Source organism: Mytilus californianus, unplaced genomic scaffold (genome assembly GCF_021869535.1).
Source record: "Mytilus californianus isolate M0D057914Y unplaced genomic scaffold, xbMytCali1.0.p SCAF_6, whole genome shotgun sequence".
In the NCBI taxonomy this organism is placed as follows: domain Eukaryota; kingdom Metazoa; phylum Mollusca; class Bivalvia; order Mytilida; family Mytilidae; genus Mytilus; species Mytilus californianus.
This window is the reverse complement of record NW_026262712.1, coordinates 71162909-71182275: the sequence shown is the minus strand read 5'-3', so window position 1 is coordinate 71182275 and position 19367 is coordinate 71162909. Positions and strand designations below refer to the sequence as shown.

Genomic DNA, 19367 nt, shown 5'->3' with positions numbered 1-19367 from the left:
GCGCCCCCTGCATTCTGAACCGGAAGTAAAGACTGAAGTTTCGATTTCACAAGAGTTAAATTAGTTCACACCAATTCAAAACTCCAGTAAAGCTAAAAAGGAGGAATTTCGCTGTTCATTGTTAACAATTTTTATTAATTTGTTGTCAGTGAGTCTGTTTACTTTAGTGAATGTCTTCGTTTTTTTTTATATATATTAAATTCAAGCTTTAGTAAATATCAATAATTTACTTTTACTTTCATTTTCAACATATACAGAGTGTGGCCGTATTCGTCACTTGGGGATTTTTCACTATATACATGATATATTTCATATAAAACTTACATTTTGTCAAAAACATATTTTTGGGTCATTTCTGATTTTAGGCAACTTGGTACCAACATTACCATGATTACCAATAGAAGCAGAATTGTCACCGTTTTATTTTGTTGTATTTTCGTTGTTGGTCATTGTCATTTTCGCATGAGATAAACACATTTACTATTTTAAATTTCTATTCAGAAATTTGCTATGTATTTCAACCAAATTGAATTGTGAAAAATTATTAAATGTGTTCACATCAAGAGAAAACAAAAACAACTGAAGACAAAACTATGACTAAGTATAACATGTATAACATTCAAGTTTGTTTAGCATAGTTGTTACACTACTGGTGTTATTGTAGTTGTTACATGTATAGGGGCAGCATGCCTCTGTACCATTTCAAGCTTGTTTATGTGTTCTGCTGTATGTGAATCCCATAGGCTGCAACTATAAAGCCCTGAAATCACTCAACATGGCAGCAATAAAAAATATTCTGATTTTTGTTTTCCTCAGGATTTTTCATAGAATATAAATCCTTGCAAAATTGTATCTGTTTTTTTATGAATGAGTTACACAGGTTGATATGATTTCATTGAACAATCTGTACTTCTGTGACGTAATAACAAAACTATTGTGACATAAGAAATATCTGGGAAAGTGCACGAATTCAAGCTTTCATGTCGATCCGGCCCCACGTCGATCCGGCCCAAGTCGATCCGTCCCAACGTCGATCCGGCCCATATTTAAAGTCGATCCGGCCCCAATAAAAAAATATATTTATAAGGAATAAAAATAAAGATATATATTAATTGTAATTCATAAATGTTTATGTATTTTATTATAATGTAAAAGGTGTACGGTAAAAAAAATGGCCTTTGACAAATATTTTCTTTAGATGAGTATAAAACAAGTAGGTTGATTATGTTTTCATTACAAGTTTTCAAGATTATTGGGTATAATTATAATAAAAACGTATATAACAGAATTTAGTACAATCAACAGACATCAACATTAATCAGCAGTAATAATGTGACAATATGATGGGCTTCAAAATATATATATTTATATATATATATTTATATTCTTAATATGTTTAATATGTTTAATAAAATTCATTGAATAAAATAACACAGGGAAATATCTATCAAGAACACTATACAAATAAGATTTAGACTGATGGTTTTAATTCAAGGTTAAAATTATATGTACACATGTAGGCCATATGCTGACATGTTATAATAACAATTAGTTAATGAACTGGACATACGCAAGATTCACAACTATAAATTGACCAGATTGGTAAAAACATGTCAATTAAAGTCAGCTTGATAGATATTCATCTGTTTATCTTTAGGATAAAAACTATTATTGTCAAAGTAATAGAAATTTTGATAAACTGTTATATTCAAATGAAATTGTATATAAACTATTGCTTGTACAGTTAAAAGGGAGACCGTCCTTTATGGACACTGGTCCAGACCGGCTTGAATAAATTGTTCTTCCAAATAACCATGTGTTGCATTACACAGTGGTTATTTTTGGTTAACCGTGACCAAAGGATGCTAAGGTAAAGTGACTATTATTGATCATCTTTATTTAATTTCTCAAAATGGCTGATAAAGAATTTAATGATGCAAGGTTAGTTTTCCAAAATTTAGAAACACAAGTTCAAAGTCTCACTCAAAAGGTATTTAAAAAGGGCATAAATTCGAATGAAAGTGTTGATGGTTCAAAATCAGAAAAGTTAGGTATAGGTGTAATATATGTAAGCTCAATTTTACATGCTCAAGATGTAAACTTGGCTGAACTCATCAGAAGAAATGTTCTGTTAAAATAATGTTGATTTCATAAGTGAAAATGTAGATATTTATTTTTTTCTGATTCAATGGTGAAGGTTTAATTTTTTTATTGATATTTATTAATGTAATCATTATAAAGGTGAGGGCACTTTATATTATGTATTTGATTGTATAAGTCAATATAAAAGACTTGCGTACAAATTTTAATTATAATGACAAAATGTTTTTAAATGCTGTCTATTAAAAGACAGAAATATATTATTTAAAACAAGTGAATATTAATATTTTAGAATTAATTCACAATAAGTAAAAGAAATCTTAAGATGCACGAGTATTTAACTGAGTGAGTAATGATAAGATTAAAACAATTATAACTTGATTTGGAATATAATAATTTCTGTTTTGATTCATAATTTGAGTTGTTTTCTGAAGATACAATCCGTAATTCTAGAATATACGCGCCTTTATACACTAGTATAAGAAAGTTTCATTTAAGAACCTTTTAGCGACGAAGTAAAGGGTATTTCTGCGATGTTATAACCATATGGTTGTTTAAATATGGTTGACGCAGTTGGGTAGTGCGTAAGCACATTTGTTTAGAGAAACAAAACATTCTATGTTATTTAGAATCCAAACCTTTTTTCGCACAATTAATAAGGCATACGTTGCTAAGCCATGAAAATGGTGCAAGTGGTTAGGTAGAGTAATCACGGTTGCTATAGTAACAATTTTTCTATGAAAGAGAAAACCAACCCTTATTGTGGTATTTTTCAAGAATGGCGGACCTATCTTCAGAAAATAGCGCATAAATGATAAAAATTGATACAATTGTATTGTTCACTCTTCATTACACTTAGGGTTTGAGTTTTAAAGTATTTCACGGTAAATGAAATATAGGATAATATATTTTTTGAAGGAAGATATGAAAATCATGTATAATCAATAATGCATAAATGAAATGCATGACTAGTATAAAAAATAGATAAAAAATATAAGGTTTTTTTTTAATGAAAATGTTTTTTATAATAAAGCATTGGTAAGGTTTGTAAACACGGATTACAATCTTAATAAGACAAATAATTTAGGACTTAAATATATGGAAATAAGTATCATATGATTAATCGTTATAAACAATAACGCGATACATCTTCTAACGAATATAGTATAACTTTTATTGCTGATTAAAAAAAAACGAGAACAGAGGGTCATAAGGTCATCTATAACTTCCGGTTTAAGTGAGATGACAAATGATAACAGTTCTAATAGATATAGTTAAGAAAGTAGCCAGAATATGGGTGTTGATGAAATTAGAAAACAAAAGAAAACTAAACGAATTGTTAAAAAGTCTGAAAAGAAAGACGAATTAATGTTAAAATTTCTCTCAAACATTTCTTGTTATCTTAATAAAATGCATGACTAACACGACGTAGACTTAGGCTTCGTGATGATTGTTTTTAAATAAATATATGTGTATATAAAATAATTTTGTTTTGATTAATCATTCTAATTCTCGCTTCAGATGGATCGCTGAAAAATTGTTGATTGTTTAGAAATCCTATTAATATCAGTAATCTCTGAATCATAGCTTTGTTTATGAAAAAGGAAGGAAAGTGTTGGTTGAATGTCAAACCTAATTCAAACCATTTTCAGTCCTTCCAAGAGAAAAAAATATTTCTTATTTTTTTTCCATAAAACTTTAGAGTTTTTTTTTGTTCTTATTTAAAATAGATAACATGGATAACACATTGATAATTTCATTTGCCAAATTAAAGCAGTAAGAACTTATTGAGGACGACTTTGAACTATCAAATTTAGTAAATGCATTGATTTATTTTGTTGCTATCGTTATAGGCATATTGTTATATTTATTTTGAAAATATAGTCAAAAATTAAGTATAGGTCTTTAGCCAATTGAGAAGTAATAATTAAAGAGTTCAAATAGTCACAAGATACCTTGGTGGCGATCAAGTGGTGTCAACTAATGTTGAGGGCGATGGTACTGCCTCCAGAGATGTTAAAATAGCTTCTGCACCACTATTGGAACCAGCCACTAAGAACCATTATCCAGTACTCAACTTGTCAAACAATGGGTAGTAGCAATCAAGTTAACTGACCACAAGAATGATGATTAGACAAGAACACTGGATATTGGCTTTGATTTTTGGACACAACGCAGACGTTTAAATGTAAATAAAACTATACGACCACATAACTTTATATTGGTAGAAGGAATCATTCTACAACATCACAGGTAGATTTGACTGAATTGTTCCAGGCGGTGATAACTGAGCAACCTAGTCAGGGACCCTGAATCAACAGGGTAGGTAAGCTAGGTCAGTTTGGGAGTAATATCAACGACAGATGGTGGATTACATGGAGGTCGGAGTTATCAACGACAGTCGGAGTAGTTGCACTTGGAGGTCGGATTTATCAATGACAGTCGGAGTAGTTGCACTTGGAGGTCGGAGTTATCAACGACAGTCGGAGTAGTTGCACTTGGAGGTCGGATTTATCAATGACAGTCGGAGTAGTTGCACTTGGAGGTCGGAGTTATCAACGACAGTCGGAGTAGTTGCACTTGGAGGTCGGATTTATCAATGACAGTCGGAGTAGTTGCACTTGGAGGTCGGAGTTGTCAACGACAGTCGGAGTAGTTGCAGTACTTTTGAATGATGGGAATTGGCAGACAAACAAACGGATTGTTGGAGTTGACAACGACGATCGGAGGAGCAGTCCACCGGAGTATTTGGAAGAACAATTTATTCAAGCCGGTCTGGACCAGTGTCCATAAAGGACGGTCTCCCTTTTAACTGTACAAGCAATAGTTTATATACAATTTCATTTGAATATAACAGTTTATCAAAATTTCTATTACTTTGACAATAATAGTTTTTATCCTAAAGATAAACAGATGAATATCTATCAAGCTGACTTTATGAAGACGGTCCGCAGTTCATGGTTGCGCCTTTTTCTAGAATTACGAAGAGTGTAGTGATAGAACTGTTACAACTTAGTTATTCACACAAGAATTGTATGAATTATGCATTGCTGGATATTTAGATGTTGTTGAACTGTTGAAATGATTTTGTTTATGAATGTTGTTTTTTTTTTAATTTGCAAGCATTCATATTGTCACCGATTCAAACTAAAATATAAAATTATATTTCTTAAGAAAGGGAGGTATGTGACAATATGATGGGCTTCAAAATATATATATTTATATATATATATTTATATTCTTAATATGTTTAATATGTTTAATAAAATTCATTGAATAAAATAACACAGGGAAATATCTATCAAGAACACTATACAAATAAGATTCAGACTGATGGTTTTAATTCAAGGTTAAAATTATATGTACACATGTAGGCCATATGCTGACATGTTATAATAACAATTAGTTAATGAACTGGACATACGCAAGATTCACAACTATAAATTGACCAGATTGGTAAAAACATGTCAATTAAAGTCAGCTTGATAGATATTCATCTGTTTATCTTTAGGATAAAAACTATTATTGTCAAAGTAATAGAAATTTTGATAAACTGTTATATTCAAATGAAATTGTATATAAACTATTGCTTGTACAGTTAAAAGGGAGACCGTCCTTTATGGACACTGGTCCAGACCGGCTTGAATAAATTGTTCTTCCAAATAACCTTGTGTTGCATTACAATAATCATTTTCTTTCAATTGACTGTGATCTTAATAAGTCTTTCATCATTTGTTTTTGTTGAATAAACAAACCAATTATAGACTAATGATTTGATGAAACAAGTCATTATATTATGAGGTAAATTTTATAGGTTCCATTGGACTGTTAATATTTATTTAGCTATTATGTGTGTGAATTGAATAAAATAAAAATCGCCATGACATTCAAAGTTATCATGGAAAATAACTTCATATTAAAATGTTGAAGCTGCTATACAAACAGACACAATCACACTCAGTTTCGTATCGATTTAAAATAATTCTTTGACTGGTACACCAATACTTCACTTACCTGTTGTCATCCATCATCGATACTTTTTGCAAAATCCATTTATACTGTTAAAATCCTCCAAAGTCAATATAGTTTATTCATATTTTATTATGGGGCCAGATCGACTTTGGGCCGGATCGATGTGGGCCGGATCGACTTGGGACGGATCGACTTTGGGCCGGATCGACTTGGGGCCGGATCGGTTTGGGGACGGAACGACCGGATACCAAATTCAAAACAATGCAAAAATAGTCTTATGCATGAAAATGTCACCCTTAACAATGCTTAACAATTTACGAACATTTAACTGAATGATTCACTCTTTTGCAAAAACAGTACCAAGCCCTGGTTTATAATTATCCTAATCAGGTTAATTTCTAAATTCTTTAGAAGATAATAATTGATCACATATTATATGAGCAGATGGTACCTCAGGTAACCTGATGTCCTCCGGAATGTTATTGGTTTTTAAGAAGTTGCATTTTGCATTTTTGTTTTGTCCATCATGTCTATCATTATACTTTTCAGTAATCAGTTATACGGTTTTGCTGGAAATCATATGCTCTTCAAGTACAAATTTATGGAAATCCTGTGTTCCTCAGTTTTTCAGGGCTATAGCACGTCAAGGATATAACTCTATAGGGTTATTAGAGAAAAATAACATACATTTGTTATTGTGGACTAAAAAATCAAAGAACTGTGATAACATATGTATGTTACATGTTTCAAAGGGCTAATATACATGATATACATCATTTGTTTTGTTAGAATGTATACAAGTTCTATTGGTATTTTTATTGTCTTTATGTATACTAAACTATAGAAAGATATAACAGTTCATAGTTTGCCAATCATGCATAGTACACCTATCTTTGTTATTACAGAAAAAAATATGCCTGTAATAACTAAAGGGTGTTATTACCGCTTCTCTACATCACCTCAAAGCCTTTGCTCAGACATACATCATACTTAATCACGATGTATTTTAATTTATTGTAAGAAATAATGATCAGAGCATGTAATGTGGTTCTGCGCAAGCTTCCCGGAAATTCCCAAGTGTCTCATTTAATAAGTTACATGCCTTTAATAACTAAGCCTTGTTATTACAGCTAAGTTTATCCCTTAAAAGCCTTGTCCCATTGATTTACCATGGTTGATGAAAAATTTATTAATTTAATTCGAAAGTTAGTTATCAAGGCTATGTATTTAGTTTCTGCCCAAAGTTTCAAGAATTCCCAAGTGCCCACTAAAAATTAAAATATTTATGATTTATTTAACAAATAACAAACATATGTTACTACAGATTTAGAAAATTTAAAGACCGGGTCTGGGGTATAAATAGCAGCCAATAAGAAAAATGAAGGGAAATTCAAGTTTCTTTGCAGGTTTCATGATTGGGAAGCATTTTTATGTTTACTAAATAAATAATATAAAGTTTAACTTGATATTATTCTCATAAGTCCAGAACATACTTATGAAAAAATATAAGTTAAAACAAAGTACATGTAATTTGATAAATTAGTTTTTATGTAATTGTAAAATAAAATTCAGAAGTGGTCAGTATTTTGAATTTCAAATGGTTTGATTGACTCACTTGAGGTGGAGCCTCCTAATGTTTGTAAACACAACAGCATGCACATGCTACAGTCTAAAAATAAATGAAAACCCTACCTTTTTGCTAATCACAGACAAGACACAATCCTCACATAGATCAAAGAATATTTGCAACTAGATTAATTCCTTCTTAAATACAATAGACCTCCTCAGAATATTTATAGTTTAAAAAAATTCTCAAAATATGTTTGAAAATCTGTTAATTGGCTTAATGATATTGTTCACAAATTTAATTTATATATATATATATAATTATTCCCACATGTGGCCCATGTATGGTACATTTGGTAAATTGGGGAACCATGATCTTACTAATTCAATGACACATTTTGGCATCAAGTCTCGCCTATGATAAACATAGTTCTTTCTTCTGGGATCCTGACGGAGAGCTGCACGTTTGATTTCTAGATATCTAGGATCCTGCCATACATTTCTATGGAAAAGATTTGTCCAGAAACGTTTATAGTCCGTTTTTCTCAAGGAAGAATTTCTTATATGTGCCATTTGTATTTCAGTCTCCCACCACATTTGTCTGTTATGTTCATGTGTTATGCACGGTTTGCATAAACAGTACTGACATTCTTCAAAATTATCATTTTGCTCTATCAAAAAATCATCAAAATCTTCTGAATTTTCTGCCCTATTTGTCTCTTTATTTTCATCTTTGTTTTCTTTAATTTCAATTTCTTTATAATCCCATGCAGTTATGGTGAGCAAATAAATTATAAATAGTTTCTTTTTGTTCTTCTGTAACTTCAAGAGCCAAGATAGATTTTCCTTGATTTACACTGTTGTCCATTTTCAGTTGATAGCATAGATATGACCAGAAACTTTGCCCTCCAAAAATGTGAACCAAATGCTCCAAGAGAAATTGAAAATAAAAGGAACTACTGGGGGGAAATAAATCATATATTTTAAGTAAAACGTACTAATTCATGTTTGTAACTGGTCTTTTATTCTGTTCTAGATAAAATAATATTTTCTAAATAACAAGTTTTTTTATTTATTTGTTTACATGCTGTTCTACTGAGGTAATAAATCCTGAAAGAACCTCAAGTAATGATAAACCCCAGCATCATAAATTATCTCTCAAAGAATTTCCACTATTTTGGCGGGAACTGTTTACTTATGTGTATGTTTGTGTAATATTATATTTCAGGACAAGTGCAATCTATAAATAGGGATGGAGAATCTATAAATAGGGATGGAGAATCTATAAATAGGGATGGAGAATCTATGAATAGGGATGGAGAATCTATAAATAAGGATGGAGAATGTAATCCTATCCTTTTATATCATTTGTTTTTGTCATTAGTCATTAATACTTAAAGAAAAAAAAGAATTCTTATACATATATCTTTGAAATAAAATATGAAAATAAAATAAAGACATAATCTTCAGATTATAATTATGTTTTTTGTCATATATATTATCTTCCACTCCCCTTTCACCCAATTTACAATATAAACTCATCCATAATCTGTATGGGAACTCAACTGTTTGGTCATTTCAATATTAAAATAAATCTATAAAGACAAAAGTATGGCTAGTTCACAAAAAAACCGAAAAAGAACCCAAAGTTTCAGAATGGAGTTTTCAGGAAGCGATGAAAAGAAGGCAGAAATTCTTGGTAAAATACTGGAAATTAGGAATATATTGACTCAAAGGTTAAACAAACCTACAGGAAATTTGCAAGTTTTAGAAACTTTATTGGAGATGTGGTCTAGTCAGGAAGTAGGCAATGCATCTGATGAACAATCTATACATGTACCAGATCCAATACCAAGTACCTACGTTAAAGCTAGGAAAAAAGATGTTAATCAAAAAATATTCATGTGTGTTGAGGACTCGCTAAAACGTTACAAAGAAGTGGTGGAAGCTCATTCCAGATACTGTAAACACAACCTAATTATAGAGAAATGGACAACAAGAGAACATGTAATTATGGCAAGAATGAAATGTGAATCCTCTCACACTTTTCTGTGGTCTTCTTTGCCATACATGCAGAACAAGGAATACTTGGTGAATAACAGAGTGCAACATGGTCTGATCTGGAGTGGAATGTTGCCATCACATTATACCAAGTTTGTAGATGGTGCTGGAATCGGGAAAATTAATAAGGAAAAACAAAATAAATTCTTCAACTCATATGAAAACCATATTCATACAGAATACCACAAGTCTACAACAACAGCCTTGCTTGAAGAATCAGCCTCATATTATGATGACAAATTTGGAGAAATAGATATTTTAACTGACACAAGGCATGGCTGGCATAAAAACGCTAAAGATGCAAGTATTGTTGCGATTGGTGAGAAAACACACAAAGTTTTATCTTGTCATTAGACAACATGTAACCAAAGCTGACGATGTTGTGTCTCAAAGACACGAACGTATCGGTACTGAAAGAGTATATACGTATTTGAATGAAAAGGAGGTTGCTGTAGGTGTCCATTGCCATGACAGGAATCTATCTATTAACAAATACATTCTTGAAGAAACTGATGCAATTAATCAAAACGATACATGGCATTGTGTTAAAGCAGTAAAAACAGCTCTGAAAAAAGTTGCATAGGGAACAGCAAAATCTGAAAGAAAAACGTGGTCCTTTCAACTAAGTGATAAAGTGGAACCTGTATCAACTCATATTCATTGGGCAATCAGAAATTGTAACAATGATCCAGAGAAATTAAAGTCATCAATTCTGAATGTAGTTGACCATTACAAAAACAGACATTTATCTTGTGATCCTTCCTCTAGATGTAAATATGATAAAAATTATGAACCATCAAGGATTGTTTTGACTGATCCAGTGGCTGAAAAACTGTTACTTGGAGTACTTTTAAATTCCAACATTTTAAGATATCCTCAGGATTATGTTTTAGGAAAAGACACATTTTATGTTGAAAGTTTCAACAACGTTATAAATATTTATCAGGATAAGTGAATTGCATTTGGTGACAAACAGTACAATGCACGTTAAAACTTCGCAGTTTGTCAATGGAATGAAAATGTTGACAGGGACTTCACTTCTATTTCAAATCCGCGAAATCCTAGAACCCCTAGAAGTGTAAGAGGCAAGAAAAATTATAAACAGAAAATATTTAAATTTCGAGGAAATATATGGAAAACTTTTGTAAATGTTGTATATTCAAGGAAAAGAACCAGGAGGAATTAGTTCTTAAATATTTATAACTATATCATCAAAATTGCACATTTAATTTTGAATTTATTTTGTTTTCTACTTTTACTTTTAATAACTGAATGATTTTAAGTGTTTATTTTATACCTATTGTCAGTCTGGATTTAACAAATAGTACTGCATTAAATGAATGGTTAGTATAAATCTCTTTCTCACTTAATTGATAAGCCATGTGCTCTGCACATAAACAAACTATTTTTAACACAGATTATGATAACACACTGGCAAGCTCCGCCTCTTTTCCATATTGGCTTAATCACTTACCACCTGGTAAAAGTTTTAGGTCAGACCCGGTCTTTAAGGAATAAAGAGTAGACAACTCGTAAAAGTATCTGTAATAACACATGCAAGATATTTTCTCTAATAACCCTATAGAGTTATATCCTTGACTGTATAGTGAAGTGACCCAAATTGACTCTCCAACCATTTATGCCATGTTGAGCCTTGAGGGCATTATGTGAGGCAGGTGCTGCATGATGAGCCCATGATAGGGTATTGTCCTAGCACAACACAGTTCGGGGACATAGATATCAGGCGTCTATCCTTCGATCTGTCAATCTGCATGATCTGTTGGTATATCAGGTTTTGTATGTGCTAACTAACTTGTACAATTCTTGCCAGACTTATATGAAATTATGTATATATATATAAGGTTTATATCAGCAACTATTAAACTTGGACAAATTAAAAAATCAGAGCCATTCAGCTATATTTAAAGTACCAGTAGTTATACCCCTTGGAAATAAAAAAAAAAATTGAAACTTCCATTGTTATAAGAGCTTTCAAGCCAACATTTCTTGTAGAATTGTTATCATGGTTATGAAATTTTAATTTGATATCAAAGCTATTTTTAGCGAAGTCTTCAACGAGTTAGAAAGTCAGTGCTAATAAGTTATTTTTACAGGAGTTATGTCCCTTGGAAATATAAACTCAATAGGATACTTGGTTTATTTTTTGTATGTATTCATTAATTAATGAGGAGGGTATTGAGAATGGAAATGGGGAATGTGTCAAAGAGACAACAACCCGACCAAAGAGCAGAAAACAGCCAAAGGCCACCAATGGGTCTTCAACACAGCGAGAAAATTCCACACATTGTCTATACATTTGAACAAAGAAATAAAAAATAAAATAGATGGATGCCAGTTTTAATACGAATTTTTTGTGCTCTTTAATATGCTGATTCTAACTGGGTACATTTAGATTTCGGATTTTGGGCCTGATTTCAAATTGGTTCACATTGACAATGATTGAGGTCCAAAAAGTCCATTATTAAACTTTTTTGTTAATTCATCAAAAATTGATGTATTGGGGTTCTTTGATATGCCAAATCTAACATGTCTAAGTGGCTATTTAGATTTTTAATTTTGGGCCCGGATTTCAAATTGGTCAACTTTAAGGTCCAAAGGATCCAAACTAAACTTGGTTTGAATTTAACAATGATTGAATTCTTGGGGTTCTTAGATATGCTGAATCTAAACATGTATTTAGATTTTTAATTTTGGGTTTTCAAGTTGGTCCAAATCGGGTTCAAAAAATAAACTTTTTTTGATTTACTGGTAAAAAAAAGTTGAATATATATATATGGCATGTACATGATGTATGGGGTTCTTTGATACATGCATGTTGATTTTAATTGTGTGTTTAAATTTTGGATTTTGGGCCTTGTTATCAAATTGGTTCACATTGAGGTCCAAAGAGTCCAAAATTAAACTTTTTGTTTGATTTATTCAAAAATTGAATTCTTGGGGCTCTTTGATATGCTGATTCTTACCATGTAACTAGATTTTGGATTTTAGACCATAATATGTAAATGTCCAATTTCAAATTTTTAAGTTCTTAGACCACATTCATTCTGTGTCAGAAACCTATGCTGTGTCAAATATTAAATCACAATCCAAATTCAGAGTTGTATCAAGCTCGAATGTTATGTCAATACTTGCCCCAACTGTTCAGGGTTCAACCTCTACAGTGGTATCAAACTGTGCCTTGCGAAGCATTTTATTCCAATTAAAATTCAATAAGGAAACTGGTTTAATTTATACAATCATCATGCTGGTAATTAATTGATTTAACAAAACATGCTACAAATGGTGATAGTTATGTAATAAAGTATTTATATTGGTAAGATAATTACACTTGATTACAATATTCATGATATTGTTTAGGTATTGCAATAACAATGTATTTCCATTGCAGATGACAATCAGAAAGTGAAGAGACTGAAAATGGCAGATAACAGAGATGAAGATGATGATTTTCTTGATTTGTGTGAAGAGAATTCCTCACCTCTCGCAAACCCTGGAGTGATTATTTTACCAAAAGTAAACTTAGATGTATATGATGTCAGTTCATCGCCATTACCAGACCCTATGGCAAAAATTTCATCGGTGAAAAATGAGGATTTATGTATATCTATATCAACATGTAGTGATCCTGATGGCTCATCGTTAGAGGATTATAGCGACATTGAGTTAGAGGACAGTATCAGTAGCATCTCGCCAAAGAAAAAAAGTACAACAGTTCAAGAACATTTTGGTAAAAAGAATTGTAATGCTGCTGCATCACCGCCTGGTGCAAGTGAGTCACAAACAGAAAAGCTGTTATCCTCAAAGTATGTACAAGTAATAAGTGATGAGAGTGATGTAGAAAAGACTGAAATAGGTAATGTTAAAAAATTTCCATTTGAGCAGTCTAATTCTTCGAAGGAACGGAACATTATCAGTAAAAGTACAGGTACAGGCAGTTCTGTAAACAGGGATAAAGTGAGGGGAACGTCACAATGGCCTACTGAAGAAAATAAAACAAAAACTCTGATAAAAAGAAAACCTGTGAAAGATGATGGTGGAATTATTAATGATGTTTCTCCTTCCAAAAAGATAAAACCAACAGAGAATAAACCAAAGGATGAGATGGACAGTTCGTTAGATAATGTACATAAAGAGGACAATAACAGTGTTGGGAATAAATCAACAAAGGAAGTTATTATCAAAGCTGCAATCCATTTGGTATGTTTAAAACTTTCAGTACACTCTAACAGTTAGCATGGTTAGGGACAAGATTTGTACAACATAAACAAAGGAAGATGTGGTATGATTGCCAATGAGACAACTCTCCACCAGAAACCTAATGGTGTAATAGTAAGCAACTATAGGTCACTGTTTGGCCTTCAACAATGAGCAAAATTCATACCACAATTTTAAGTCTACTTTAATTACTGATACAGATACAATGATACATGTACACAAATGTAGTAGACTAATTTTGGAGGTACATGTAGGTAGCCCCCTTAGTCACCTAGAGGTGTTCAATCAATTATTTGTTAATCAGAGGAATAACTAGTGATTGAAGGTTTTAACACTGTACAAGATTTTTTTTTATGCCCCCTCTGTAGTGGAGGGGGCATTAAGTTTTACCCTTGTCCGTCTGTACGTACGTCCCGAAATTGGTTTCCGTTCTCTAACTTTAGTTTGCCTCAACCAAATGTTATGAAACTTAAACATGTGTACACAATGCTTATAACCACAAAACACAGATCAAGTATGTTGAATTATGGTGGCGTCACCTTTACCTTTCTAGAGTTATGCCCCTTTACTAATGGAAAAATTGCTGAATTTTATGTTTCCTTTCTCTAACTTAAGTTTGCCTCAACCAAATGTTATGAATCTTATACACAATGCTGATTACCACAAAACACAGATCAAGTTTGAATTTTGGTGGTGTCACTTTTACCCTTCTAGAGTTATGCCCTTTACAAATGGAAAAATTGCTGAAATATTCGTTTCCGTTCTTTAACTTAAGTTTGCCTAAACTAAATGTTATGAAACTTATACACAATGCTTAATACTACAAAACTTGGATCCAGTACGAATTTGAGTAGTGTCACTTTTACCGTTCTTGGCGTATTATGGCATGTATGGTATACCGTTGTCTGTCCGGCCGTCCATCCATTATCAACATGTCGGACAATAACTCAAAAATGCTTTAACCAATTTTCATTTAACTTTAGTGAATTGTCTATATTTATTGATTTAATCTCTCTTTTCTCTTTCGATTTTTATAAATTTAAGATTTTACGTTTCCGAGTTATGGGATTTCATTCATAAAAGAAGGGGGGATTTTCTAGTTTTCTGACAATAACTCATAAATGCTTTAATTTTGAGCAGTTTTCATTAAACTTTGGTGACTGGTTTATATCTATTAAAATAAGCTCAATTTAGTTGTTTATAAATTTCTGATATGACATTGAGGAGTAATGGAACTTTATACATTCAAAAAGCGACGGGCGGATCATGCGCTCATGGCGCAGCTCTTTATTGAATGGAGAATCTGAGATTATTCAAACATCAACAGAAAATTTAAATCTGAAAAATGAACTTACATCGTGCTACAGATAATTATATAACATGTATAATGAGATCATAGTTTGTTTTATTTTTTAGAAAGAAATGTTTCCAGATTTGGGTGCTGGGCAAATTGGCGATAAGATAAAGGCAGTGAATAATGGTACCATGTCAGAACAGGAACTCATAGAGAGAGTGGTAGAAGGTATATGTGGTAACACCACAAACCAAAGTGAAGATATACAGATAGCAATAGCCAATCCTAAGATACAGATTCCTCAGAATACACAGTATAAACCTGTACATAAGGCCAAAAACCAGCTGTCCAATAGTTCTAAAGGGAAAGCTTTACTGAAAAGAGTAAGGATGTTTACTTTTCTGTGAATGTATTTGTGTTGGTATGATTTAGAATATCAAACCAATTGTTTTTGGATGCTTTTTAAATTGTTTTTGAAGGGATTTCCTAAATATGAAAAACAGAAATTTCTGTTCAACAAACATGTGAATAACCAGCAATAACAAATGAATCTCATTCATATTCTATCATAGGAACACACGTCAATTTGATTCGAAATTCTTTAATATGTTTTTAGACAAACTGGATTTAGTTGTACAAGTTTTAAGAGCAAAAATGTTTGGTGTTACATCCCATAATGTTCTTTGTTTCCTGAAATTATATTATTACAAGTGATATCAGTAATACTCAATCAATTCTCAAAAGTTTTTTTTTGTGCCCCACTACAATCGATGGTAGAGGGACATTATGTTTTCTGGTCTGTGTGTCCATTTGTTAACCTGTCTGTCATGTCTGATCTTCTGTGCTACATGTATATATATCAGGTTAAAATTATTTGTCAGATAGTTAGTTTATGATGAAGTTGTAGTCACATCAACTTGAAACTTAGTATATACATGTACATGTTTATTATGATGTGAACTTTCTATATTTTATGTCAAATTACGTTTATGACCCCCAATTTCATGGTTCACTGAACATGGAAATGTGATAATGTGAAACCAGTACATTCTCAGGTTTAAGTTTTTTGTTATGGTAGTTTACCATGAAGTTGTGGTCAGATCAACTTGAAACTTAGTACACATGATCATTGTGAACTTTTAAAATTATTTGCCAAATTACATTCCCCATGTATTCAAACAAGGTCAAACAACAAATAATCAATCAATTGACGAACATAATTTCCCAAACTTGATGAAATTGGTTCCTGTTATCTATGATTAGAAGTAATGCGTAATCATGAAAGTATATGTAATAATCACAGCAATATATAGAGTAGAATGTTCAAAGCATTTCTATTTTTCAGGTAGTTCACAAAACAGAAGACATGGATATTGATATGGATTTTGATGTAGAACGGTCATATGACGGCAAGTTCTTTATGATATCAGGGCTGATATATAAAAACCAAATAAGGAATTTTAGGATTTGAAAATAGTGTTTTGTACCTCATATATATATGTTAACTTAAATTAGAAAAAGATATCAAATTAAGAATTATTAAAAAGCACCTTTTATTTGAAAGTGTCACTTTGTTTTGAATTATAGCAATTATTGTAAAGTTAAACTTTTGTTAGATAATAAAAAAATATAGTAAGCTCCATAAGAAGGGTACTGGGCTGCCTTGCCTCCTAAATACACCTCTGTCAAGAACAATAGTGACCATTGATAAATTGGTCATGGTCACCAATATATATGAGTTATTGTTTTATTACCAGCTTACAATTGAAGTCAATAGACAAAATTTAAAGAGAACATACAACATGTACAAGTCTAATAAATAAAATATTCCCTTAGTTTGAAAACTGAAATAATTATACCACAACTTCAAAAGAGGGGGAGTATATACTGCTTCAAAGTAGTGGCATATTGGTTTTTCTCTGTCCATCCATCAGTCTGTATGTCCCTATTTCCATCCATCTCTCTATTGGCAACTACAAATGAGAGCTTCTTGATATTCAGTAACAAGCCTTCTATTGGTAAGCAATACTGTGTAACACATTTTCAGATCCATCACTTATGTACTTCTTGTTTGTAGCTAACAAGTGTGTTCCCCACATTGATGCACATATACAAAATAATCTTCACACTTTTCTCAGCAACTCCAAATAGTAGATTCTTGATATTTGGTACCAAGCTTCATCTTGTTTTAAATACATTTACTTGCCTATTTTATTAAAAAGATGAGATTCACAAGAATATTTACAAATTAAGGGATATAAAAACCAAATCATAATGAAGTATCAATATAACTAAACAGATTTAAAATTTCTTATCCTCATTCATTTTGTCAATTTGTATTAATTAAATAATAAATCTGTTATATAATATCAGGTTTACTATCAGCATCTCCAGTTGCAAGACCTGAAGTAATTGAGACAGAACCAAATAAAATCAAACTTAGATGGAAACATGTACATACATCATCATTTCCATCAAGTGACATGCATATCAGATATGTTGTAGAAATACAAGCTCCCCCTGCTAGAGAGTGGACAACGTTATCAAGGAACATTGCGGGTACTGTTTATGTAGTGTCAAATCTGAAACCAGAACAGGACTACCAGTTCAGAGTAAGAGCAAGTTCTAGATTTGGCGAGTTGTCAGAACCTTCTCCTGTCGCAGTATTTAGTAGAAAAATTGGTAGGTTCCTTTGTATTTAAAATGTGTGATATAACTTTGGTTATGCTTTGATGGTGACTATTAAAATATAAAATAAGGAGATGTGTTTTGATTGCTAATAAGACAAATATCCACCAGAGTTGAAATGATGTAGATTTAAGCAACTATACGTCACCTTTCAGCCTTTAAAAATGACGAAAAACCAATACCATATAGTCAGCTATATAAAAACCCTCAATATGACAAAATGTGTAACAATTGAAATGAAAAAACTACAGCCTGATTCATGACAAAATAAGTTAAAACAAAATATGATAATCATCAACCAACGTCAACCACTAAAGTATATGCTCCTGACACTAAAAATTGTGCATCAATATATATTGTACATTATTATACAGTCTCTTGAAATTTGGTTCCAAGCTTTGTATTGCTAACATATACTGTTTGACACAGGTCAGCTAAAAGAATTCAGTGATTATTTTTGGAATTACCTAGAGGTATTCAGGCATGAGAAAAACTGTTAACCCACAACAAGATCTGCAATCAATATAAATTGGAAACAACAGATCACCTAAGAGTAAAAAAAAATGCACGACTTCAGGAACAACAGCCTCAGAACAAAAATAAAATCACCTGCAACACAAAATAAAATTCATTTTAATTTTCCTTATAAAACAAAAAGATGTATGATCCATTGGGACTTTCCATGAAAGTACAAAGGAAGAAACAAATTGATACATTTATCTAATTCTCTGCAGGTCTTCTTGCAACTTCTAACAATTGGTTTATACCACAAGTTTAGCTGTAAAAGATTGTTGGTAAATCGGTAAATAAAAAGTCAGAAAGTAGTAAAATAGACAAACTGGACCAATTAGAACTTCATATATTTTTTAGACTCCTGTTGTTTGTTAAAAGACTGTATGTTGACCTCTAGATGTCTTTTGTTAAAGACTATATATTGACCTCTAGATGTCTTTTGTTAAAGACTGAATATTGACCTCTAGATGTCTTTTGTTAAAGACTGTATGTTGACCTCTAGATGTCTTTTGTTAAAGACTGTATATTGACCTCTAGATGTCTTTTGTTAAATATAAAGATAAGAAAATGTGGTATGATTGCCAGTGAGACAACTCTCCACCAGAGACCAAATGACATATAAGTTAACAACTATAGGTCACCATATGGCCTTCAACAATAAGCAGAACCCATACCGCATAGTCAGCTATAAAAGGCCCTGAAATGACAAATGTAAAACTATTCAAACGAGAAAACTAACGGCCTGATTTAAATACAAAACAATGAACAAAAAACAAATATGATATACAGCAACAAACATCAACCACTGAATTACAGGCTCCTGACTTGGGACAGGCACATACAGAATGTGGCGGGGTTAAACTAGTTTGCTGGCCCCAAACCCTATCCCTTAACTGAGACAATGGTGTAACAGTATGACATAGGAACAAACTATATA

The 19367-nt window shown here is 31.8% G+C and overlaps 1 protein-coding gene across 1 annotated transcript in view; it reads left to right on the top strand.

Annotated features, from left to right (window-relative positions):
• Positions 1–26: 26 nt before the first annotated feature.
• LOC127706593 (uncharacterized) overlaps positions 27–19367 on the top strand; it is a 35892-nt gene continuing 16551 nt past the window's right edge. Inside the window, exons 1-5 of the mRNA XM_052211248.1 lie at positions 27–148; positions 13109–13917; positions 15352–15612; positions 16575–16638; positions 17603–17911. Of these exons, the coding sequence (XP_052067208.1) occupies positions 13138–13917; positions 15352–15612; positions 16575–16638; positions 17603–17911 (1414 nt within the window). The 5' untranslated portion in view covers positions 27–148; positions 13109–13137. The remainder of the gene's footprint in view (positions 149–13108; positions 13918–15351; positions 15613–16574; positions 16639–17602; positions 17912–19367) is intronic.